Consider the following 25299-nt stretch of genomic DNA (forward strand, 5'->3'; position numbering starts at 1 on the left):
AATTTTTTTTGTGCATACCCAAAATAAATTTTTTTTGGTACCAAGGGCCCCATTTTTTTTATCCGCCCCTAGGCCACCAAAGTCTCAGAAACGGGCCTGACTAGGAGAACCAAAAACAATGAGTAGAATTTCCACAATCATCTACTACTTCTTGATCTATGCAATCTTTGCTAACACATTGTATCTAGGAAACACTACAACTTTACAACTCCGCAATGGCATTATCATCAATGTCAGGAGTTTTCGGGTTCGAGCTGATGGTAGAAGCGATGATAGTTGGGTAAGGGTTATTCATCTCTGTTAAAAAAACTGATTTTTGGTATTAAAATGGGATTATTGATTAACGTTGGTTTACATGATTTTGGATTAGGCCTTTAATGCAGCTTGGGAGAAAGCATGTAACTCTAAAGGCAATGTTACTCTTTTGATACCTAAAGGAACTTATCTTGTAGGACCTCTTAAGTTAAGAGGTCCCTGTGAGCAAGTAACATCTCTCACAGTATTACTCAAGGTAAAATAGATGAACAAAATGCGGTAGTTTTTAAATTGATAGCTTTTGATTTGATCTATAATTGTTGTAGAAATGTTTGCTAGATTGAGGAAAATTTATTGATCTTTTTGTACAGGGTACTTTGAAAGCGAAAACAGACTTATCTGAGTACGAATTTGGATCCGGGTGGATCGAGTTTGCGTGGATCAATGGGCTTACCTTGACAGGAGGTGGAGTTTTTGATGGTCAAGGTGCCAAAGCTTGGCCTTACAACACTTGCCCTACTAGTTCTAATTGTGACCTCCTTCCTACTGTATGTCACAATATTCTCTTACAAATTTTGATGAAGTTTAGAACTTTATGTATTAAAATTCAGTTTCAATGTTGCAGTATACAGAACAGAATTTGATGAAAATGAAAATGTTGATTTTGTGACAATTTTGGTATACTTGATGTGTAATAAGACTAATAACTCTTTGTTTTGTACATTTTTGTGGCAGAATTTGAAGTTTGTGGGTATGAACAGAACGACAGTTCATGATATAACTTCGCTGAACAGCAAGTTTTTTCATTTAGCTCTAGTAGAATGCAGAGATTTTGAAGGGAGTAAACTTGACATTTCGGCCCCAGAGGATAGTCCTAACACGGATGGCATTCACCTTGAACGTAGCTCTAATGTTCGTTTTTCTTGGTTGAACATTGGCACAGGGGATGATTGCATCTCTGTTGGACAAGGAAATTCCCAAATTTCCATCACAAATATCACTTGTGGACCAGGTCATGGTATAAGGTATAACCTTCATTCATTCATGTTTTATAGTCTAATAGGTTTAATTTTTGATGTTTGAGATTTCGATTAATTTAGTTTGTTGATTGTTAGTGTTGGAAGCTTGGGAAAATACCTGCATGAACAAGATATAAATGGACTTTTTGTAAGAAATTGTACGATTAGTGGGACTACGAATGGGATTAGGATCAAAACATGGGCTAATTCTCCTGGTAGAAGCGCGGCTACTAACATAAAATTCGAGAACATTGTGATGAAGCATGTAAGGAATCCAATTATCATTGATCAAGCATACTGCCCCTTCGACTCGTGCTCATCTGAGGTAATTAAGTCCACATCTTATAATCTTTGTGTACCAAAATTAAGGTTAATGAGATAATTTAACAGACATTATGCAACTACAATGCAATTATTTCTTGCAGGCACCATCAAGGGTGAGATTGAGTAACATATACTTTAAGAACATCAGGGGTACTTCACTGTCTGAAGTAGCAGTGACACTTTCATGTAGTAAGGGAATTCCATGCAAGAACATTTTCCTGCAGAATGTTCACCTGAATTTGACATCAGGGGAACGACTGCCGGTTTCGACATGTGAGAATGTAAAAGCAAGATACATTGGTATCCAGATGCCTCCTCCATGCCCTTAATAAGGGTTGTAGATTTTGTAGTAACATCTAACAAGTTGGCTGAGATTGATTTGTTGTATTGGTTAGTTGAGGGGTATAGGTGGAACATTTTTGTGCTAATATTAATGTTTTCTAATGGAGTGAGTGAGTACTTTGATTTCTTGTTGCAGGAGCATGATATCCTAATTTTTTCTACTCTATATTTATGCAAAATTAATATATAATAGTCTTTAATGACGAGTCTAAGGTTTGATTATAACATGACTTTTCTTAAAGGTCTAATCGGACCTTAAAAATTAGGTTAGTACAAACTATTTTATAATAGTCTAAGGTTTGATATAGGGACACACATTAATATGAAATAGTTTGTACTAAGGTTGGCTTCACCTCTAGTTGGAGTGAGGTGGCAAGTAGCAAGGAAATGTGCCACTCGTGGTTTTCCTGTATGGTCTTTCCTTCCTTTTCTTTTTGACCATTTTTTCTTCTATTGTCAACTATAGAATTTGAAGAAAGTTTTACAATTTTGAATGAAGTTTCATGCCATCTTTAATGTAGAAAAACTTCTATTTCTTCCCTTGTAGATCTAGCACTTTCATGTTCTTTTTCGATTTTTTAATTATTCAACCTCTTTAATCCATAAGGAAAACAAATAAAGTATGTATTTTTAGTAAGCGTATATAAACATCCAAGCACACCAATTAAGTTTCTGAAAGGCGGACCTATCCACTCAAGGCATTGCAAGCAAATGGTTTTTGAAAAGTGCTCAAAATCACAATCAACATTTTTCTAGTGCATCAGCAAGTTTTTTTAGGTCTACTATAACTCATGTCATACAACCATGTAGAAAACCAACTGAACATAAATTTTCGTAGAAAAAAAAATTAATTGTTTTCCTGTTATCTGTATAAAGGTTATGAAAGGATTGAATTGGATTCTATTCTTTTTTTCATGTCTCATTTTCATTTTTCAATACACATGTTAAATCATCAATAATTTCTATGTCGTTAAAATATACGTCGACTATCATACATAATGTGCGAAATCATCATTACCCCTATTGCACCTAAAAAAGCCCATATTCGGTTATTCGATACCATGATGCGTTGAAAGTTGTAACCAAAAACAGAGAATAAAACAATAAAGAAAAGTGGCATCTGTAAATCCCACTCTCCTGGATCATTCATTACCACTACCCACGGTTGCTTCTCCTACATTTTTATTCTGACCAATTTTCTCTCTCCTCTTCTTCGAATCTCTTCCATCTTCCTTCTTCTTCTTCACTCAATTTCTCTCTCATACTCCCAAATTCAACAACACAGCTTTCTTCAGAGAGAATATCAATGGAGAGTTCATCGGAAATGGTGCCATTTCCTCTGTTAATTGAATCGAATTACAGAGCTTGTACTATTCCTTACAGATTTCCGAATGATAACCCTAAAAAGCCGACTCCTACTGAAATTTCCTGGATCAATCTCTTCGCTAATTCCATTCCTTCTTTCAAGTAATTTCTTTTTTAATTTCATTTCTTGATGTTTGATTTTGTTTCAAAATTTGAATTTTTGTGGTTTGCGAATTGGATGTTAGCGTAATGTTGTAGTGGGATTTTTTTATTTTCAAATTTTTAGCTGGTGTATTATTAATCAGATTCAATTCTTGTTGTCTTCACTGATTAAATGCTATTGTTTCATCAATTTTAGTAGAATTCAAGCATTATGATCATTAAATTTGTCGTTTTTCTGTTTCTATTTGTTTAATGTTTTTTGAGGAGGAGATGGGGATTGGGGTAATTCTGACCTTTAACTGGTCGACTGGCTCTTTTCTTCTTCAACTTATTAACCCGTATCTGAACTTATCACGATTTATATTAAGTGTGTATCGAACTCACTAGCATTAATGTGAATTAATTATACCTTAAATTTTTATCTTTGAGTGAAATCTGGAAAAATATATTCTAAATCATTTTGTAGAGAAGCATTATAATTCTATGCAGTTTAAATTAAAAGTATTGGCTCTTTCGTTTACGGGGGTTTGAGGCATTCATGTCAATGTAGAAGTGATGACTGATAAAAGTCATTCAACACATGATCCTGAAAGTTTAATGGAATTAAAAATTAGTAAAAAGTTTAGGCATTTAAGTTTCATTCTTCTCAACTAATTAGCTACAATCCGAACTTATTAATATGAACTTACTTGAATGTATTAGAACTTATTTTAGTTGTAAAATGAACGTATCAACTTATGCTCATCCATCAGTGGGAAAGAATCATAATTGATAATGTCGTCTCTTATAAGATCATGTTGCTGTATGATGCAGTTGTGAAGTTGTTGAATGCCTAACTTTATTTTATTGTCTATTTGGATAATTTATTTGCCATACAATGATGTGCAATGCACCTTGATGCTCTGAGCTGCTTAGTTTTATATACATATGTTACATGAAGCTTATAAAGAAAGGCTTTTGCTTGGTTCTGTTTCAGACAACGGGCAGAGAGTGATAACACAGTGCCGGATGCTAAAGTTAGAGCTGAAAAGTTTGCAGAAAGGTAGATTTTACACTCGAGTTTCTATGTGTTCTGAAGCTCTTCTCTGCATCTCCTAAAGTTGATGCAAATATCTCAAGGAGAGTAGTTTATTCAAGTTGCTTGTGACATTACATAATAGTTTTGTTGCTTCTTTCTTTGCATTTTCTTTATTTGACATTCCTGTGAATCTTCTTCTGATTCATAATGTCTTACATGATTGACACTTTACTCTAATCTGTCCAAAAGCAAATTTTTAGTGCACTTATGTGCATCATGTAATTTCTCTTCTATCTTAGTATTTGCCTATTTGGCCTAAAGACATAGTAGCTTAAAGTTTTTTGGGGAAACTGGTACTCCTGTATCTATGGTTGGTGAAGAGTGTTAAATTTGTGCAAGAATCAGTACTTTGGAGTTAAAGATTTCGAGTGTTTGTGTAATAATGGAAGTGCATTGTTTTTTTGTAAACTTGTAATCCAAATAATACTATTTGACACCATCTGTATTTATGAAGATATGGTGAAATACTTGAAGATTTGAAGAAAGACCCAGAGAGTCATGGTGGCCCTCCTGACTGCATTGTAAGTGATAGTTGTAGTTGTAGCCTTATAGAAGTCCAGCTGAAATAGTTTTTGTGTTTTATATATTTGATTCTGGCAATGTTCTCACTGTAGCTTTCCCTTTCTTCTGCAATGTAGCTACTTTGCAGGCTTCGGGAGCAAGTGCTTCGGGAATTAGGTTTTAGAGATATATTTAAAAAAGTTAAGGTAATAGATTTGGTTATTGATAATTTTTTAGCTTTTCCAATTTTTACATCATCGCATATAGTCTGCATTATAAAAAAAATTATGAGATGAGTTTGATACTTGTGATGTTGCACAGTTGGTCAATATGTCTACTTGATTATATCGTTTCTATAATATGTAGGATGACGAGAATGCAAAGGCTATATCTTTATTTCGCAATGTGGTGAGTCTTAATGATGCTATTGAGGATCCAGTTAAACGGTTGGAGAATCTGGTCAAAGGAATATTTGCTGGAAACATATTCGACCTTGGCTCTGCAGAGGTACTCCTACTTTGTGTTGTATACATTGATCATTCTTCTTAGTACTTGATATGATAACTTTTTTTGCTCATCTTAAAAATACAATTAGCCAGAAGTATTGGATTGCAATTGGATCTTTGTAGATATTTTTGGGTTTTTTTTTTTTTTTTTTTTTTTTTTTTAAAAAAAATCAATTTTATTTTATCAATATAAGCACAAAAGGTTCATCTGCGATCTGTTCTTCTTTCTGTTGTCAATGTAAAATATTGGCATGCTGATTTTCTTATGTTCTGTATACTGTGTAGCTTGCAGAGGTATTTTCAAAGGATGGGATGTCCTTTCTGGCCAGTTGTCAGAACCTGCTCCCTCGACCTTGGGTAGTTGATGATCTTGACACTTTCAAACTGAACTGGAGTAAGAAGTCTTGGACAAAGGTGAGTTCTTAATTGGATTAATAGTGCTGCATTCAAATTTGTCCTATCTTACTCATAAATCTTGCGCTGACAATCAGTCTGTTTACTTCGATATGACAGGCTGTGTTTTTTGTTGATAATTCTGGTGCAGATATAATCTTGGGAATTTTACCATTTGCCAGGGAATTACTACGCCGTGGTACACAGGTTTGTTTTTGCAAGATTTGCACACTATGCCTCTTAACACTGGTGCACACACATCTGCACTAACACACCTACTTGGAGGATTGCAGTCCTCCAGAATCTGATGCCTTTCACATCACCTATCAATACGAAATCATATGAAATTGGTCCTCAACCATATGATTGGCTCACACTGTGACATACTGACATTATCTGTTGAATGCAAATGAATTCTTTCCTGTTACAGTTATCTTGCAAATCTGTGTGGTTTGTCTTTGTCAATGAACTATATGTATGGAAAGTTGTGCCTGTTGCAATCTGAGAATGGTGCTTGACAGACTATGATATGGCTTGGTTCACAGCTAGAGAATTATCCCTTTTAATGTGCCTTGTTCTTGTAAATCAATCTTGTTTGTGTTTAATAGGACAATATTTCTTGTCAATCAACAAAGTGAGGTTTAATTATAATGAAGCTGTCTCAAAGAAATTAGTAGTTCATTTTAAAAACGATGAGGATTGGAAGAGTATAAGAACTTAATACCAGATGCAATTAGAAAAAGGAAAGGAAGTATAAGGGGACACCTTTTGTGACCTTCTGAAGAGTAGGATTTGAAAAAAAGATAAAGCCTCAACTGCTGCAATTGGTGATGTGTTTGTGGCCCTTTAATATAAAAGATTGTGCAATGAACTGCTCCCTCGACCTTGGATTGCACTGACTTATAATTGGATAGGGGAAAATCTCTTTCAGCTTTAGGTAATTCCTTTAATTTCTATTCACATAACAAAAGTATTTGGAAAACAGAAAGCTAAGAAAGGTGAGCAATACACTTAAAAACTAATAACCTTCGAAAATTGATTAATAGCATGACGAGAAAAGGCAGTAAAGAGGAAGAAGAGGTAGGTTATTTATGGAAAATATACTTTGAAATTAATAAAGTAAGACTCGAGCATGCATCTATTGTTTAGAAGCTTTAATTTTTGGTTAGCTGTACCTTTCTAATGATCAGCTTTGAGATTATGTTATATTTTATATATACTGTCTGCCAGATGATTCCACTACCTTAATTTCAACATATTGTAATGCTGCTTTTCAATTAATTTGCTGCAGGTTATTTTGGCAGCCAATGAATTGCCTTCTATCAATGATGTTACATATACAGAATTGTTTGATATTTTATCACAGGTATTTTTGCATCTCACACTGTCTTTCTTAAAATCTGTCCATTTGTAATGCCTCTCAATTTATGGGTTTGCTGGTATTCCTGTTTTCTTTATCAGTTGAAGGATGAAAATGGACAGCTCATGGGTGTCGATACTTCTAAACTCTTGATTGCCAATTCTGGCAATGATTTGCCGGTCAGTGAAAAGTTTTAAATTTAGCTTTCAGAATTTAAATGCATTTTCTTCTAGAAACTGTTGTATGATGTCCTTCGTATTAACTTTCTGACAGGTCATTGATCTTACAAGCGTGTCGCAAGAACTTGCATATGTAGCTAGTGATGCGGACCTAGTTATTCTGGAAGGAATGGTATGTTAATTTGCCATGCTTCTGATGATTTTTGATGTGTGTGTATACCATAAAACATGCATCTACCCATCAACAAATGTGCAGTATGGGCCAGATGGTCTACTTTTGGCCAACACAAGAATACTGCCTGACTGAATCACAGAACTCTAGTTCACACATTTCTGTAGGGGTTTGATGTTGTCTCCTTCAGTACTCTAAAGCTGGACTGATTGGTTCATCATGAATTCTCGAACTATTTGTCTTACTTGTTATCAGTGTAGATGCCCTTTATATATGAAAAGTATACATTTTTTCATTTTTGGTAACACCAGGCTTTAGAATTTCTGAACTTAAGAGCAGACAGGCGCTAGTGAAGCTGTAGGACAAACTAAGCCATGCACTCAGTCTTAAATCCAATTGATGGGTCAATAGACAAGGGCACACCATATGATCTGGCAATCTCAGCAGATTTCTGATTTCTGTCTGGGTCTTTCAGCATTGTTCTCTTTGCTTCTTTTGTAGCTGTTATAGGTGATTGGATTCTGTTAGAGTGCTATGCAGTCATGAAGAAAATTCAATTTTCAGAGTTTACATAATTAGGGTATAGTAGTGTCATAGTGTGTTTATTTGCAAGGCCATGTTTTAAAGTCATAACAACTAGGATTTGAATTTTCCAACAGAGGACCCTTCAACTGGGCTTTTAACCTTTACTTCTGTATCATGATTAAGATTTACTACCAATATGTTCATGTACTATGATTCCACAGCTCTTTTTTCATATTATCTTTTGCTTAAAAAGACTAGAAACTACTCTGTATTATTCCCTTCTTCTGGCCCATCCCATATTACTTGCAATACTTCCATTTATTTCATGGACTCAATATTAAAAATTATTATAATGTTTCTCCCCTTTCTTTGGACCCACATGTATTCCACTTTCCCGATAATAAACATTAATAAAGTGAACCCATCCAGTTAACTATAACCCCAAAAACCACTATGTCCGTTCTTTTTATGTTCTAGTTGGTTAATGGAAACAAGTAATTTAAGAAAATTTTGAAAACGGTTAGAGTATATTTTGGACTTCACAATTTGCCAAGGCTAACATACCTCTCTTAATCTACTTTCATTGTCCCCTCAGGATTTTTTAGTCATCAAAACTTCCTGTTGCAATTAGTTTCTTTGTTTCTTGGAAGCTTAGGGCTTATTTTGTCATTGTGAATTTTAGGTTTTTGTTTATTTAAGCCAGAAAACTAGAATAGTTATTTGTTCTCAGCTTTCGTTTTATAAATAATATGATAAGTGTGAATACGACTAATTTTAAGTTTTTGGTACAATGCATATCAACCGCAATGAATACCTTAGAACAAAAGCTGAAATCTGGAGTTCGTAGAGTTGATGCCTTTTCTTTTCTTTATATTATTTTATATGTTTATTTTTATTGTAGCAACTTATATTACCAGTTTTGCTGATAAATCCCCCTCACCTATAGAAAATTGCTATAAGAGCTTTGGTATTGGACTGTGTATCTAGCTTTCATATAATACTGATTTGGATTGCTCGTCACTTTTGCAGGGGCGTGGAATAGAGACAAATCTGTATGCTCAATTCAAGTGTGACTCCATCAAGATTGGAATGGTATATATATATGCTTTATGTCCCTATCATCTGTGTTTAGTTCAGGAAAGTTTCACATGCATAGAGAAACTTACTCATCCCTTGTGCTGGTCACAGGTAAAGCATCCAGAAGTTGCCCAGTTTCTAGGAGGAAGGCTTTACGATTGTGTCTTCAAATACAATGAGGTCTCTGATTGATGTATATCTTTGACGCCCCCAAAAAGGCAAAAAGAATCACCTTTTAACTCTCATTATTAAAGTATCACAGATGTACAATATCAGGTCCTGGTAACGTGCTGGTTTTCCTGTACAGCATATTATTAGTATTTCCTCGAGTATTTTGCATTAAACCCGAGGCTGATTCGCTCATGTCGAATGCCATTTTGACAGGCGATTTTAGGGTCTTATTTACACATGTATCGGTATGCTAATGCTCTAGCTGTGGAAACAAAAATACTTTCCATTCTTTTATTGTACTCAAGAACAGTAATACTAATGTGAGAACCAAGAAGATTTCTGAATAAAATGTTACTGAATTTCCATATTTCTCATGAGAAATACACAGAATGATGTCTACTCATATTCCAATGATAAACTTTGTATAAACATATACACTTATTATTGTTTGTTGCTTGGATTGCTGCAAAGGCAGGAAGAAGGGTGATTGAGGAAAGAAACTTCTGACAAAATTATCATTTGTTCTTGGTTGGATAAGATGCCATTTTGTTAATACCACACAGTCCCTCGCGGTGTCCAGTATTTCTCTTCATTCTTATGTATCCTTGTTCTCCCCATTTTGGTCCCCATGAGTTCTTCACAATGATGTAATCTGATCCCTTTGTTGAACCGTACCCTACAGCTGTTACTCCGTGGTCTAACATTGTTTCACAAGGCCCGTCAAAAACTCCCTGCATTAAAGAAAAAAAATGAAGCTGGTACGCGGTAAACATCTAAGGTCCATTTTCAAAGATGAATCAAGGAAGGGTGAAACCCCCCTTTCCCGCTGTCTGTTTTGCTGTCTTTTTTGGTTATGAACAGTATCTGATGAATGATTTAGAAATTTGTGCAAGAGAGCTTACCCCGCTGTAAAATTGGAAGTCTCTCCCAGAAGCACCAATTCCGACACTAATAGGTTGGTGAGCGAGTGCCTTCAATAGACTTGCTTCATCATTCCTTGGAACATCTCTATGACCATTAATGGTCACTACTTCCATCTTTTCCTGTGAAAATGTCACAAAATATAGACAGAATCAATAGATGAGCATGTTTTCTAGCATTATCTCCTAGCAGATGTGGTGTGAGCTTCTGTGTAGTACATACCTTTTTTGTTTCACAAGTTCCTTCCTCCATAAGATAAGGATAGTCCTCCTCCTTGTGAAGTCCACCATTAGAGACTATAAACTTAAACGCGTTATCCATTAGCCCACCATTGCAGCCATTATTGCTAATATCACAGTCTATCAGTTGCTGCTCAGACAGTGAGGTTAGGTTTCCTGTGACAATCTGATTTATGCCCTCGACAGCAGCAACAGTTGAAAATGCCCAACAACTTCCTGCAGCATTGAAATAAAATCAAAGTTCATGAGAAACTTCGAGCTATATGCAGTAACGATTTTGAGTTAATGAGGAACATTTTCAGCTTACCACATGCGCCCTGGTTCTTGACTGGTGTAACAGCTCCTTTCGTTCTCCAATCTACAGACTTTGGTATATTCGTTACATCTCTGTAGGTGAAGTCTTCTGAAGAATCCACCTGTTTGTCTTGTGCAGCTTTTAAGCCTAAGTACTTATTCTTGAACTCTTGATACGTCAAATCTGCAAACTCATTCAAACCAAGCCAATAGCTGCTAATGCGCTTATTACTCTCATCAATATGTTTCAAGTTATCTTTGAATGCCTCGAACCTAAGCAGCTTCTCTTCGAGGCTATCATAATTTTTTAGGTGCTTTGACATCCATGTTACAAATAGATTATGGAGTCTCTCTTCTGAACCCAAGTCATCAGGGGAGTAACCAACGATTGAGAAGTCATGAGCGAAAGCTGGATACGCAACTAGAAATACAATGAAGGTGAAATAGAAGATTGTTTTCAGTGGATATGACATTGTTGATATGGAAGTAGTAGTAGTAGTAATGTGTGAGGTTGGCTTGGTTTGATTTGAGCAGAGCTTGATAGGATATTTATATGCTATGGTTTATGTAGTATATATATATATTGCTTAGAAGTAAAGACGAGATTAATATCTAAGCTAACCAAAACTTTAAGGATGGATCTTTTCTGATATACTTTAGTTGCAAGGTATTCTATTGTTTGTTGGCAGCATAGTTAATTAAATATGATCAATGGGTACCATTACCTTATTATACTACTCTTTGAGCATCATATTCTTGACTTCTTGCAAGTTGCAACAATTTTCACACCTCATATGCAAATTAAGATTAATGGTAGAAAAAAAAAAATAGTTTGAAAAACCTATAAAGACAATGATGTAGACGGAATTCAATCTCAAGGTTTTGAGTGTCTCCCTAAACACTTAAACTAAACTAGTTGGTATTATTTATGTATATATATATTATCAAGTCTTTGGTAGTGAACTAGTGATCATCACAATTCCAATCCTATAACATGATGCACTTCATGATAAAGGAATACACAATTAAAATTAAAAGAACATACTTTTTTTTTTTTTTTTTGTGTGAAATTTTTTTTTTTACATCAATTAATTACTGTATAACCTTTAATTTTGAATGCCTTCAAAAAAAAAATCAAAAAAATTAAAAAAAAAAAAAAAAAAACTTTTATTTTGAACTGTATTGGTTTTTGGTTTTTTTTGGACAGTATATTCTGTCTGCCTGTCTGGGTAGAGCTCAGCCCAATAACCCAGTAGACCCGAAAACAAATCATATCCGGATCCAATTACTTGCCAATTCCAATTTTTTTTTTTTTTTTTTTTTTTTTTTTTTTTTTTGGGTAGAAGCCCAATTTCAATTTCACCCATCAACAATTCCTCATAGTTCACTATCTCTCTCTGTATCCTCTTCCTCTCAATTACTTCTCACATTTTCAAATCAACTCATCATCAAATTTCATTGAACATCAAAAACAATCCAAAATTTTCCGACTTTAACCTTATTTATAACAAAAATCACAGAATTGGAGCAACTTCCAAATAAATTTACAATCTTTACCCACATTTTATACACTCTTCTTCCTATCCTTTTCTGCTTAAATTCATCTTATTACGAAGTATTTCATATTCATACTGATTGAATTTCTTACCCTAGTTCTAATTTGTTTATTATACTTGATGGGTCGTTTCCCATTCTGTTTAAAATTGGGAGGAATTAAAGTTATAGAATTTATGCCCTACTTATCATCCAATCTTTGCCCAAAAAGGGCAATTTCATTTGCAATTAAACCCCACCAAAATCCAATTGTATCATATACAAGGAATTTGCCAAATTTAAGGGTTTATCATCAAAGAATTCTGGGGTTTTCTTCTGCTGCAGGTGAGAAAATTGGAAGTGTGTGTGATAATCTTGGTGAAAATGGGACTGGGTTTTTGAAATTATCAGATGAACAATTGATGGGTCAATGTGAAATGGAAACGTTCAAGTCTTCTGGGCCAGGTGGGCAGCATCGAAATAAGAGAGAGAGTGCTGTTCGTCTTAAACATCTTCCTACTGGGGTTATTGCTCAGGTTTTGTGAGGATGTTTTTCTGTTTGTGTATTTAATGTGTTGTTTGTGTGTTATGTTATTTGTTATTTGATTGATGATTGTTTTGTGTTCAATGTTTAGGCAGCTGAGGATCGATCACAGCATATGAATCGTGCCTCGGCATTAGCTCGGCTTCGCGCTCTTTTAGCTCTTAAAGGTGAGGTGTTGAATGCCTGTTTTGACCTTAATTTGATTGTTTTAGTTTGGTTGTTCTGAATTTTAAGTTTGGAATTTTGAGTTAGATTATGAGAATTTTGCACTATATTAATGGCATTTGTAAGTTGATGTGGAGAAATTTGTGAATCAAGTTGATAGGATGCTTTTGCGAAAAGTTCCCAAAATCATGTAGTGATTACGAAATTGTGCTGTATTATATGTGTAAATGGTTTTGAGGCACAGCGATGCTCCAACTGCTGCCATATCCTCACAATCTCTTCCTTTGATTTTATGTTAGTTTGAAGCCCTTTTTAGTTAGTTGAATATTTAAGTATGATGTATAATCTAAACAATTTCAAAAGAAGACTTATGAGTCAAGTAGACTTGTACTCCTAGTTGTTTCAGGCTTACTTCTCGTAACTACATGATTATAAACTTATATTTAGTCTTTGTGAGTAGAATGTTTTCTCTATAAATAATGTAAGTAAATGACCATTTATTGCACCTCAAACATAGAGCATTAGTGAAAAACTAGTTGTGCCCGGAACTATGGTTTCTGAAAAATATTCATTGGAAATTTGTACATAGCATAGATCTCAAAGCCATGAAGTACATATTTCACGTAGTAATGCTTTGTATCAAAGGAGGCTTCTCAAAGGAATAGTGTTGTACTGTAAAATATGGATCATTTGGGGAATTTGGGGAAGTTATTAGGCAACTTGATTTGTCTTCTTTGTGATGCTTCTTAAATTCAATGTTGGCTGATGGCCCCAAAGAAACACTTGGGCATAATAGTTTTCATATTGGGCTTCCGAGAGGCAATTTGGGATCTAGCTACATGTACGATGTAGGTGGCCAATTTAGTTCTCAATAGGATTATATGACTGTATTTGTTGGTCTCAACTAGTGTTATGTTTGGTATATTATGTGCCCAAGGAGGCTGGGGCCGATGGCAACTTGAAGAGCCTATTCTCTAATTCTTACGGCATGATTTTCTTATAACTTATAACCCTCTAATTAAGCTTAAGTAGCAATCTTCTGTCCGATGTCATACAAAATTTAGGTTGCTGACATGGGCCTCTTTTGATATTGTGAAGTCGCTCTGGAGTTGGGGGGGCTATTCAATTAGTTTTCATTTAAGATCTTCAGATATGACTTTTTGTCAATCCTGTATTTGCATGGTGCAAATCTCAGGAGCCATCCTCAACATTTGTCAAGATTCTCCGTTGATTACAGAATGACATCTAGGCATGAATTATACCCTTCAAGGCTTCAAATTAGACTTTCTGAGGGAAAAAAATGGGTCCTTGGTTAACATAGCTAAAACTGTTGCAGGAAACCTTCCTTTCTAACTATGCATTGTCACGATCTTGGTTAACAACTTAACATAGCTAAAAGAGTTTGCAGGAACCCTTTCTTATAACTATGCATTGTAATGATGTGTCAAAAGGTTTCTCATCCATGACCTGAGGCCTTTTCTAAGGTCTACTAGTTTTAAATCTGGTGTCACCTATGCTTCATGAGGCTTTAATTTATTGAGCTGCTTCTTTATTTCTTGGTGAGCTCATCACCAGTTTGATCCGAAATCTTATGCTGGATTTTATGGCCGTTGAATACGCTTTCCTTGGTGATGGAAATTTTATGTTATTAAGATGACTAATACAAACCTTAGGAAATCCTGAAATGATGCTTTTAGAATCATCTATGATCTATCCCATATGTATCTAAGATTTTCAAATATCCTCAACACTGAAGGTCATTTGATCATGAGTTCGTGACTATAGGGTTCTTTACTGTATCAACTAGTATTGTGACACTAATTTGAAAAGACTTGGCCTTTCTTAATCTTCCGTATGACAGTAAGAAGACCTGTGGATCTCAATGCTTACTCTCCTCCACCAGAGCTTCTTCAAATTCTTCCAACAAAATCTACTATCAGGGGATCAGAATGCGGTCCACAAATTAAATCCAATAATCCAAAATTTGTTGAGGTGATTCATGTTTTATTAAACATCTAAATTCACCCACACTATATTTAAAAACAATTTTACAAAGGTTTGTAAGACCAAATCTCATTTTTATGTGTTCAGGGTATGCAAGCATTATTAGATTTAATCTATGCAGTTGAAGGTTCTGTATCAGATGCTTCCAAGTACTTGGGGTAACGTCATAATGTATTTCTGTAAATTCTGTCAACTTTTATTTATGCCTTGCTTTGTGTATAGGTACATGGTATTTGTTTTCGCGAGTTAGAGAGGTTCATGCAGCAAAATACACTGAAAGATATGTTTGATGTGTGAAGTTCAATTATGACTCCCTAAAATCTCAATGTGTATTTATAACTATGTAACTGCTATGTACTTGCAAAGCTAATGTGGAATCTCTTATTGCTATAAGATGAATAACTTTTTTTGCCTGTGTATCCTCTGATCTCTTGATTAGTTTTTAAGTCTTGAAAGTCTTGACTTTAGGACCATATCTTATTGTTGAGCTTGTAGTCTTACATTAGGATTTATATGCATAAAGGAGCTCCTAAAAAAATGTAATACAGTTAGAATACTCATCTAGCACAAAGGTAAGCGTGCATGACTATTGCTATTCACTTGTTCAACTTGTAGGATGAGCACAGGGGCACTGTCACGGCTTATTCTCTCTGATGACAGCCTTCGAGGGGCAGTAAATGAGTTAAGAGCTTCGAAGGTAACATCTCAAATTATTTAGCTTTTACATATCTATGGGTCAATTGTCACACTTGGTTTTCTTCAATGGGATGTGTATATATTACGTATTCTGAAGTTTGACAAGTCTATAACCATGTGCATATATTGTATCCATAAGCTAAGTAAAATACTCAATGACATCATTTCTAGTTTTTCAAATAATTCCAATATCCCTTTATTATACACCATTGTTAGGCTTTTTGCATGTGTGATTTTATCAATTGGTTGCATATTTGGTGATAGTATATATGAAGCAGAATTTTAAACTTTGGTTTAACTTTTGCAGGGAATAAAGCCTCTTAAATAACATCGACCTCTTAGGTAGGTTATTTGCACCTCTTCTTTATCGATTTTTCATTTTGAATTTATTTTGGAACTCACAGGTGTAGTATAAAGCATTTGCTTGACAGATCTCCAAAAGCCTTAAGATAAGAGTACCAGAGTAGTAACTTTTTATTTATTTTTTGGGTGAAAAGTGATTGTACAACTCTTTTTTTCCATAAATTGTAAACGTACTGGTTATTTCAGGACTGCATCGAGAGTTTGATGTTTCTTCTGGTTATGGAAAACTGGATCGCCTGACTGGTTCACCCAGAAAAACTTTGGAATTGGTACTCCGCTTTAAAGACCATGAACCAAGTTCTATTGGCTCGTGATCGGATGTTATTGAACCATTTAATTTTGCAATATCAACCAGACTACTACCCCTGCGTACAGGTTGAGCGAGGATAAGTCTTGGGGTATAGATTGGATGATACTGACTATCAATGGTTACAGAGTTACAGATTCCATCACAGTTACTATCACTGCCCACTTCAATTATTGGATTTTTGGCCTGTGTTAAATCCTGTCATATTTTTTTATTTTTTTTAAAGGAAACGAAATGCTATTTAGGATTGTTTTTATCATTTTGATACTCAAAAGTTGAAATATTTCAGGTGTATTTTTCATGTATATAATTTTCATAAATTTTACAAATACAAAATTTAATGATATATGAGTATGACAATTAAGAACGGAATTAAGAAATTTTGATTTGGCTAGTCTGAAATATTTTTATATGGTTTGATTATAACATTGATATAAGGGTACCTCATTATCTATTAGTTGCCAACTTGCCATTTATCAGTCAAGCTTTACTACTGCATTCAACTCCTTTTTCCCCCAAATACTGCCACAAGCCCACAAGCCTTACCAGAGCGATTTTTCAGACATCAACATAAACCGATGGGAGAAAAGAGAAGGCCAAACTCATTGGTTCAGATGTTAAAAATACAAGTAATAATCAAAAAAATCATTTCTAAGTTTTTAAATTGTAAAAATTATCCCATTTCATACAACTATATTTGAGAGTGAGATGCTAATTAAGATACTCTCTTGGACAATGGACGGTACTCTAAATAGGCAACCTTGGCATATACAGCACACAAGGGGACATGCATACTGTACAAAGCAAACCGTCCCTGTACCAGCAGCTTTTCCAAGTCTGAACCTAACAAGATATTACCACAAGTAGCTCAAATGTTACGTATATATTGACATTTACAATGATCCATACAAAATTAATGCAATATGACCTGGACAAGTTCTATATGAGACCTATCTTTCACATGGACTAGTAGCAGGATCATCACGCTGGCTCCAGAAAAAAACTATAGCCTTTCCTCCAACTTAGAAATCGTTAGAACCGGAAGCACCAATCGTGACAGCACTAGCTTCAGGACATTGTCGATATAAATTCCACAATATCATGTCTCAATTTGTTAGCAAAAATCCTATAAGCACAATGGGACCAACCATAAAGAGATGAATTGCTGTTTTCTGCTACCTTGGCGTTTTCCCAAACTTTTGAAGATACACAGAGACAGACACAACACTGCCAAAACATGCTATTCAGAAAACTTTGTCCAGTAAAACAGTTGAAAATATATACTGTAAGATGAACAGTAACTTACGTAGCACCAAGAAAAAAGGCAAGGGAGAGATGAAATCCAAACAGAAAAACAGAAACAATTGCTGTCAGCAACATTGCCACCGAAGTTGAATATACCTACAAATATTATCAGTTTAAGTTAAATCTACATAAGATTAAACATGCAGGCAAACTAGTGAAGTTTAAAGGCAACAGGTAGAGACAAAGCATGCAAGTGTAATCCTGGAGGCATCAAGTTTGACATTTCTGATACCCAAGAGACAAGTGACACTTAAAGAATAGCCAGAAGCCATGCTTGTCCATGCATTAGTACTTGACTAGTTCAAATTTAAGAAGTCAGGATAAGAAAATGTTTCACTTGTTTCATATTGTAAAAGGCTAATGAACCCAAGGCAACCATCTAGTATCGTAAACTAGGAATAGACCAAATTAAAATAGGGTACATTCAATTAAGCAATACAAAAATTTAAAGAGATGAGGATTGGCCAACCGAGCAAGTGGGCAACTGCAGACGATGCACAGATCAAACAGATAGCACGAGAGAAAAAGATCAGAATATTATTTTAAATATTACTCCATGTACTGCCTTCATCTCCCATTTAACTTCTTCTTTGGGTTGTACACAAGTATATAAGAGATAAATAATAGAGGGGTTTTGTTGGATAAAGGTGAATAAATAAAAGGCAGTGAGTATAACTCATTGTTTTTTAGGGGAGGTGAGAGAGAAAGGAAACCCAAGGTCAGGAGGTAAAAGAATATATAACAATTGAAGAATTATTTAATTGTGGATATCAATTTAAAGTGAGAAATGGGAAAGTTACCAGGGGACAAGTATTTTGAGAGAAATGAAAAGTTTACTGGGGGCAGAGAGAGTTCACAATTAGGTAAATTCATATCTCCAAGCTCAATAATAAAGCAAGTTGTTAAGAGGTCTTACCTTCACGATATTGTCAGCATATTTCATTACCATTGAGACAGCAATGCCACTGCATGAAGAAGATTGAAAAGTAGCAAATTTATTATCCAATGTAATATAACTGAGAATACTGGGAACGGAGGAGAGCAGGTTAGTAGCTAGATGACTTGCCATGATGTAAAGATTTAGGAAGAAAAGAAATGCTGTAAATTACGAAGTATTATTAATTAAGGAGTATATAAACAGTTCACATGTACCCATATGAAATACAGGATATTAAAATACATCAACAAAATGTTATAACGGAACTAGAATTACAACCTCCTATGAAAAGCTTTTTGCACTACTACCAAGCAATATCTTAAGTTGCCCAAGTTCAATCTTTAATATTGGTCATATGGACCACAAAAGACTACAAAAGCAAGCATGACACTGTTATGAACAAGGAGACCTAAAGTATGAAACTCTAGAAAGAGTCTAGCACAGCTAAAATAAAAGTATGTTAGCTAATAATGTTGGCAAGGCCCCTTGTTTTTCCTAATTACCAATGGTCCATCTATGACACTATGTATACCCCGGTATAGGCCGTACAAGACATACTTTAAGAAACCATTTCAGGCATCTGAAGTAATCTAAATCTAATTCCTACTTAGCCTCCTGGAGTCATCCAAGATTTGCAGTTAATTCATCTATAGAATACATATCTCAGCCAATGTGTGCACTTGGCCATGGATGAACAAATTCTGAGATCTTGTTTAATCAACTCAAACTGATATTATAAATTGGAGGATAACTCTCCATCCAACATGATTCATCAAAATAGAAGAGAGCAATTATCACCTATTAAGCTATTTCAATCAGGAAAACTAGAGGTCACGTAAAATATACCTGAGTGCATGATTTACAATCATGAGTACAGTAATGAACGAGTAGCCATGGAAAAAACCCCTGCAAAAGCACAAATGAAATTAGCATCCAAATGCATGGAGAATCTTAGATAAACTCATTCAGGGCCAACTATAATTAATGGACATTGAAACTGACAAAATTAATTACATGGAGAAATCAGTTGATCAGCACAAAGATCATATTCATGGGGACAAAGATTCCAAAGACATATAAGTTTGCAAAATCAGTTGATCTTTGTGCTGACTTTTGTGCATTAATGTCCATAAATCATTGAACAGTACATACTTATTTGCAACTTCATCAAAATCTTGAATAACTATTGCAATGGCATTGAAAATCATTCCAAAGACATATAAGTAGAAGTTCTGCACGTTTATGTTTCTTTGGGGACGTTTCTTGATAATTGCCTGGGGATACAGAACATATTTATCAACACAAAGATCAAGGCAGCTATTGTTTACTACTTGACTACTCTACATCAATATAGCTCACTTAACATAGGTTAACACAGAATAAGTACTAAATTGACAAATTATATCTACTGAAGTTACCTCCGTGTAGACCCCAGCAAACCCACTCAGAAGAGCCATGACCTACAAAAAAATTCTAAAGCATTATTCCAAAATAAAATATCCAATGTTAGTCTGAAATTAACAGGAAAATTACTTTAAATAAACAAAAAACTTACAATGGCCATGACCCAACCATAAAGTGGAGTCTGAAGAACATGATCAGAACTGCATGGATGGAAGGAATGTTTTAAGCAGAGAACACATAAAACTAATATTTTGTAAAAGTATTATTCCACAACTGTGGTAAGTAGCACAAAAGATAGAAAAAGATAGATTCACAGAAAAGCAATGGCTATACTGCAAGTTTGATAGATCAAATAGCATGATCAGGCACATTAGAGGCAGCATTCAGAAGCTCTTTTGAGGAGTGAAAATTTAGTTTTAAGGGGCTGTAAAGGAAAATAAGGTAGACCTGAGAAAAGTCACAGGAGCTGATAAGACAAGATTTGGCCTGCATTAACCTTGGTGAGGATATGACCTTTAATTGGAACCTTCGAGACACTAAGGAAAACAAGGTAGACCTGAGAAAAGTTGCAGGAGCTGAAAAGACAAGATTTGGCCTGCGTTAAGCTTGGTGAGGATATGAACTTTAATTGGAACCTTTGAGACACTATGATCCATGGGGATTTATCCTTTGTTTTATACAAAATATCAGCTGTAGGTATGTCCACTCCAGCTCCCTCCCCCTCAGATTCCTAAGTTTCCTGACTAGCATTTTCCCAATCATGGCTTTAGTTTGTACTTATTATACCTTTTTTTTTCTTCACCTATTCCAACCCACATTGGCATTGCCATTAGTTGTCTTAACTTTATAATTGTCCATGTAATTACTAGCATTACTGTAATAAGTAATATCATAATTATAGTTATAATCAATCTATAAAAAAGCTCCTGTGGAAATAAGACTATCAAGGTCCAGTAGCGCTTACGCCCTTGGTGTGCCTCATTGAAAAATTTGCTCTTACTAACATTTAATTGAATTTGGTGTATAAAAGACAGATTTGTGCCTCTTTAAAATCGCCTCACCTAGAACAATAAAGGCAATTGATCCCTATCATTACTTTGTCATGATATCAATTATCAAAGTAGTCATTCATATAAGCTTGGAGAACATCAAAAGGTCCAGGTTTGAAAGTAGAGTGTGCTCATTATCATGATTTTAATAGAGGACATCACCTTTTGGGGACACATTTTAGGGATATAGTACATTTTGGGAACACATTACCATGGATTATAAGATGCTTACTCACATCAAAATTTATAGATAGTAAAAGTTACTTTGGACATCCATAATTCCATACATCTACATGTAAATCTAAGCAAACTGATCCTTTGGAAAATGATTAATGAATTAGCCTACCCCTGTCAATAATGTATTTGTTCTACCATTATAACAAATATATGACTAATTGATGTATACTCCAGAGAATTATCTTACCCCTACCATCTTCCTACATATTTTTTTTAATATTTATGTATATATTAGAAAATTGGTAAATTCTCAACTGCCAAAGTACCAACTGAAACTAAGGAGCTTATTCCTCTGTTATTGAAACTGAGAATACCATTGACAACAGTGCTGATAACCAACCCACATAACAAAGTTATATAAATCTAGTCAAAAGAATAATGAGTTTATGACCAGTTGACCACTCTTACTTGGAGGTGAGTTGTGCAGTGGTGCACCCAGCACACAGTAGAATGAAAGCAGCCCACTCAATATCACTTAACCTGAAAATTCACAAATAGATTATTAGAATGGTCATTTACTCTGACATGAATCAGTATCAGCAGCCATGTTCAACATTGGACCCTACCAATGAATCTCAAAATTAAATTATTTGGCAACAGATATCATCAAACTGCAGGACTGTTTCAACAGAAAAGATCCTAAAATAAATCAAATCATCAAATTATAATTTTCTTGATAATCTGTAATCCTAGCTACTCAATAATACAAAGGATATGTCAGATTTCGAGATTTTCATAATATTGGCTATTCAATTCCCTGAGAACCTCCTAGAGTTCTTAAAACATTCTGGAATAAGTCTAACTTTTCTGAAAAAAATCATGAAGGTTAACAGAGTTCTCTAAACTTTTCTCAAGTAAGATTATGCAGAACAAAACATATGCTTTATTAGCGGATAGGATAAATGACGTCAAGTATCTTCAACATAAAGGGGCTTACCGCTTCTTAAGAATGATACGATAGAGAACACCAGTGCTGATTATATTCAGATTTTTCAATATTTGATATCCTGGAGCATCCACGTATGCAAAGATATAATACTGGTATTGTCAGGTGGTAAATGGTGAGAAACCAGAGAGGCAAATCTTTCATTAGAAAAAGAAAGAAAAAGAAGCAACCCAGACAACTGAAAACAACCTGGAGCAAATTCTTAACAAGATAAAGCACTGCTGGTATAGGATATACAATTACTTCATCCACTGTAGTGCTTAACCTAGTATGATAACCATGGGAAACTCAAATCAGCATCGCTATTCAAGATGGACATTGAAACAATAAGACCAAACAGGAAACTACGAAAGTTATATGAGAATGTCTGCAAAGACAGCATAATTTTCCTTGGGTATAACTCAAGAAGAGGCAACTTCTCAATCATGCAATTATAATATACTTGATAAGTAATAGGCAGAAATATGTAATCAACAATATATACCTATTGTCATCAGTAACACCTTCAGTTCTCCAGATTTTTGCCAAGGCTAAAAGTGATAATGCACATTTCAAAGTTTCAACCTGGTAGCAAAGCAAAGGGTAGGATCCGAAATTAAGAACTCTGTAGTTAAAACAGAAGAATTCTTCAAATCAATATCAAAGAAATCCAGATCTGCTGGAATAGTCACAGAAACAATGTTTTCAAGCTCAGCTACCAGTATTAAAAGGATAAAACTTCACTTTTCAAGGAATCATATCAAATGTCCAAGATTTAAGTAACAAAGTACACAAAAAGAGAATGTGATCAGAGACAATAGTGATTAATCTCAGACAAATGAAGATTTCGCTCACCAAAAAATTTGCGGTTGTAACACTGTAATCATATTTCCCAGCTCTCTTTGACCAGACAATAAGTATAGCTTGTGAACTAGTAAGTATAGTCAGCGCAAGCGTAACCATCGACCTATTTTCATGACAAGAAAGGTAATAACCAATAGCAATCAATCCAACTACTAGATTTCTGTCTAAACCACATCTACTTCTTATACATAACAATGTAGAGTTAAAATCAGCTAAATTAAAAGAACACAAACAAACTTGCGCTTCCATTGAGGTGCTACACCAGATAAAGCTCCCAAAGCAGCTACATTATTCATCATACCAGGCAAAAATTAGCCGAAAACGAGATAACTTAAATTTACACTTAAAAATTCTAGTATTAAGTAACAAGAAGTTCAAATCAATCAAATTAGGGGATAATAAACCTGAATTAGGTTTCCCTCGTGAAAGTTCTAGGTCACCCGCGGATTCTTCATCTTTATCCTAAAACAAATCAAAATCAATTCTCAAATCTTCTGTTTTCACTTAGTTTACAGCAATCAAATGTAGGTTCTATAATGAATAGATACTTGGATTATTCAAATCAAATTAGTTGCAAAACTCAAATTTTCTCCAATAATCGCGATAAGATTAAACGTGATGATTAAGCAACTATGAAGAATGAAATCGCATTGATAAATTGTAAGGTTTGATTGCAATAACTGAAAATGAGAAGAAATTTTCTTCTGGAACTGGAGAAAATCGAACATTGATGAAAATAGAATTTCTGCGATAAATAAGAAAACATTTGATAAAAATAATGCGAAGGAGAGAGAAAAACCTGATCTTTGATCTTGCGATACTCCATTAAAGAAGGCAAAATCAAAATCTGCTGAGAAATTTGATTTTCAGAAGAATTGGTTTACACACCGTCACTCACTGTGTTGTAGTGTAGTAGGAGTGTGTTCGATTTGGTGCCTGAACAAAAGGATGAAGAGCGTCGAGCGAACTGTGCGATATCGTGGCTTGGGACTCTGTGAGATCCAGTTACTTTACTGTTAAAAACTCAAAACCACTCCTTATTAGAATTTGGCAAAAGTTGACACGACACGATCCAATACACGATACATTTACTTAAATAGTATGGGTTAATGTTGAGACTCCCAATACGAAATTAACACAGACTCAACCCACCTAAGAAACAAAAACCGGTAATAAATTAAAAAAATATTAGCCTAGTTTATAAATTTACTAAACTAGGCTAATATTTTTTTTTTTCCATATAACACGACATGAAAAAAAGGGGTTAGTATCAAGGGGCAACCGGGCAAGGGTTTCTGACATGTTTAATTAAATACGTCAACGTGACATGACATGTTTAGTAAATACGTTGGGTTGGCGTTGAGGCTTTCCAACCCATTTAATTTGGACACAAACATGACATGACTCGATTACCAGCTCTATTCACCATACTTGCCACGAAGTAAAACGGTACATTGTTTATTGAATGCAGGACCTAAAAAATAAAGTCCTTATAAGACCTTGTTTGGTTGTAATGAAAAAAATAATTCCCATAGTAATTTACAATTGTAAAAGTTATCCCCTTATTAAATTCCTATGATTTTTTTATTTTTTATTTTTTATTTTTTTTATGAAGGATAAAACACACTACATATTAATACTAAAGAAAATTAAATGAGCAGCAGCTTCTGCACGCGACTTGATGAGCACGATGAACACAGTGACGGTCTGCCTTATGAACATTGCAATACTGAAAGGTGTCTCCAAGGCGTATAATCTTGCGTATGAACCAAAGGTAATCAATGTTTCCGTGACCATCCCCATGAAGAAGGGTGACAAGATTAGAGGAATTCGTAAAGACCGTGATGGAATGAAACCCATGATCAGAAGCCCATTGAAGGTCATACATGCAAGCCATCGCCTCTGCATGTAAGGCTGAAGATATTGTTTAAGTGAATTAGTGATATTAAAGAAATCACAAAACATAAAAATTATGAATAACCTAAGGAGACTTGGGTAATTTAATTCTTACATTATATAGGAACTCCAAATTCTTTAGGAACTTCAATTTCCACCATTTTGCACCTTTGGGTTATAATAAAAAAATAGGGTCTGTTCTAATTTACTGAACTGAGCCGAGCTTAACTGAATTGAATGAATAGAG

General features: G+C 34.7%; 5 protein-coding genes across 6 annotated transcripts; 3 read left to right on the top strand and 2 right to left on the bottom strand.

Annotated features, from left to right (window-relative positions):
• Positions 1-118: 118 nt before the first annotated feature.
• LOC145589189 (exopolygalacturonase-like) lies at positions 119-2017 on the top strand. The gene is made up of 6 exons (XM_081645736.1): positions 119-280; positions 371-511; positions 627-803; positions 991-1280; positions 1371-1599; positions 1700-2017. Exons 1-6 carry the CDS (start codon positions 119-121, stop codon positions 1925-1927), a joined length of 1227 nt encoding a protein of 408 aa, XP_081501862.1. The 3' UTR covers positions 1928-2017.
• Positions 2018-3074: 1057 nt separating this feature from the next.
• LOC145589975 (damage-control phosphatase At2g17340-like) lies at positions 3075-9631 on the top strand. The gene is made up of 12 exons (XM_081646695.1): positions 3075-3407; positions 4384-4449; positions 4940-5006; positions 5124-5192; positions 5353-5493; positions 5778-5906; positions 6006-6092; positions 7177-7251; positions 7347-7424; positions 7519-7596; positions 9151-9213; positions 9310-9631. The coding sequence occupies exons 1-12, from the start codon at positions 3247-3249 to the stop codon at positions 9388-9390; spliced, it is 1095 nt and encodes a 364-aa protein (XP_081502821.1). The 5' UTR covers positions 3075-3246; the 3' UTR covers positions 9391-9631.
• Positions 9632-9752: 121 nt separating this feature from the next.
• LOC145589969 (cysteine protease XCP2-like) lies at positions 9753-11329 on the bottom strand. Its single transcript, XM_081646690.1, has 4 exons — positions 10837-11329; positions 10513-10745; positions 10272-10412; positions 9753-10100 (listed from the first exon to the last, which is right to left on the bottom strand). Exons 1-4 carry the CDS (start codon positions 11294-11296, stop codon positions 9885-9887), a joined length of 1050 nt encoding a protein of 349 aa, XP_081502816.1. The 5' UTR covers positions 11297-11329; the 3' UTR covers positions 9753-9884.
• Positions 11330-12205: 876 nt separating this feature from the next.
• On the top strand, positions 12206-16373 carry LOC145589972 (uncharacterized). Of its 2 annotated transcripts, XM_081646694.1 has the most exons (7): positions 12206-12892; positions 12992-13067; positions 14927-15057; positions 15157-15227; positions 15685-15766; positions 16073-16107; positions 16315-16373. In XM_081646694.1, the coding sequence occupies exons 1-6, from the start codon at positions 12500-12502 to the stop codon at positions 16091-16093; spliced, it is 774 nt and encodes a 257-aa protein (XP_081502820.1). In that variant the 5' UTR covers positions 12206-12499; the 3' UTR covers positions 16094-16107; positions 16315-16373. The 2 variants fall into 2 exon arrangements, with proteins under 2 accessions (XP_081502820.1, XP_081502819.1); XM_081646693.1 differs by lacking the exon at positions 16073-16107.
• A 695-nt stretch (positions 16374-17068) lies between these two features.
• Positions 17069-24133, bottom strand: LOC145589970 (CMP-sialic acid transporter 4-like). The gene is made up of 15 exons (XM_081646691.1): positions 23956-24133; positions 23561-23618; positions 23394-23439; positions 23148-23259; positions 22798-22877; positions 22503-22578; positions 22305-22405; positions 21776-21847; positions 20233-20281; positions 20096-20137; positions 19830-19951; positions 19524-19583; positions 18657-18705; positions 17742-17836; positions 17069-17662 (listed from the first exon to the last, which is right to left on the bottom strand). The coding sequence occupies exons 1-15, from the start codon at positions 23980-23982 to the stop codon at positions 17611-17613; spliced, it is 1041 nt and encodes a 346-aa protein (XP_081502817.1). The 5' UTR covers positions 23983-24133; the 3' UTR covers positions 17069-17610.
• Positions 24134-25299: the final 1166 nt, after the last annotated feature.

Source organism: Chenopodium album, chromosome 17 (genome assembly GCF_948465745.1).
Source record: "Chenopodium album chromosome 17, dcCheAlbu1.1, whole genome shotgun sequence".
In the NCBI taxonomy this organism is placed as follows: Eukaryota; Viridiplantae; Streptophyta; class Magnoliopsida; order Caryophyllales; family Amaranthaceae; genus Chenopodium; species Chenopodium album.

Coding starts and splice junctions, on each gene's coding strand:
- LOC145589975 (XM_081646695.1), top strand. CDS start 3,247: ATGGAGAGTTCATCGGAAATGGTGCCATTTCCTCTGTTAATTGAATCG. Junction 7,597..9,150: donor TAGTTATTCTGGAAGGAATG/GTATGTTAATTT, acceptor TCACTTTTGCAG/GGGCGTGGAATAGAGACAAA. Junction 9,214..9,309: donor ACTCCATCAAGATTGGAATG/GTATATATATAT, acceptor TGCTGGTCACAG/GTAAAGCATCCAGAAGTTGC.
- LOC145589972 (XM_081646693.1), top strand. CDS start 12,500: ATGGGTCGTTTCCCATTCTGTTTAAAATTGGGAGGAATTAAAGTTATA. Junction 12,893..12,991: donor CTACTGGGGTTATTGCTCAG/GTTTTGTGAGGA, acceptor TTCAATGTTTAG/GCAGCTGAGGATCGATCACA. Junction 15,058..15,156: donor ATAATCCAAAATTTGTTGAG/GTGATTCATGTT, acceptor TTATGTGTTCAG/GGTATGCAAGCATTATTAGA.
- LOC145589969 (XM_081646690.1), bottom strand. CDS start 11,296: ATGTCATATCCACTGAAAACAATCTTCTATTTCACCTTCATTGTATTT. Junction 10,746..10,836: donor CAAGAACCAGGGCGCATGTG/GTAAGCTGAAAA, acceptor TCAATGCTGCAG/GAAGTTGTTGGGCATTTTCA. Junction 10,101..10,271: donor ACTTCCAATTTTACAGCGGG/GTAAGCTCTCTT, acceptor TCTTTAATGCAG/GGAGTTTTTGACGGGCCTTG.
- LOC145589970 (XM_081646691.1), bottom strand. CDS start 23,982: ATGGAGTATCGCAAGATCAAAGATCAG. Junction 22,579..22,797: donor GGTGTTACTGATGACAATAG/GTATATATTGTT, acceptor TTATCATACTAG/GTTAAGCACTACAGTGGATG. Junction 21,848..22,304: donor CGTATCATTCTTAAGAAGCG/GTAAGCCCCTTT, acceptor GTGAATTTTCAG/GTTAAGTGATATTGAGTGGG.
- LOC145589189 (XM_081645736.1), top strand. CDS start 119: ATGAGTAGAATTTCCACAATCATCTACTACTTCTTGATCTATGCAATC. Junction 281..370: donor GTAGAAGCGATGATAGTTGG/GTAAGGGTTATT, acceptor ATTTTGGATTAG/GCCTTTAATGCAGCTTGGGA. Junction 1,600..1,699: donor TCGACTCGTGCTCATCTGAG/GTAATTAAGTCC, acceptor TATTTCTTGCAG/GCACCATCAAGGGTGAGATT.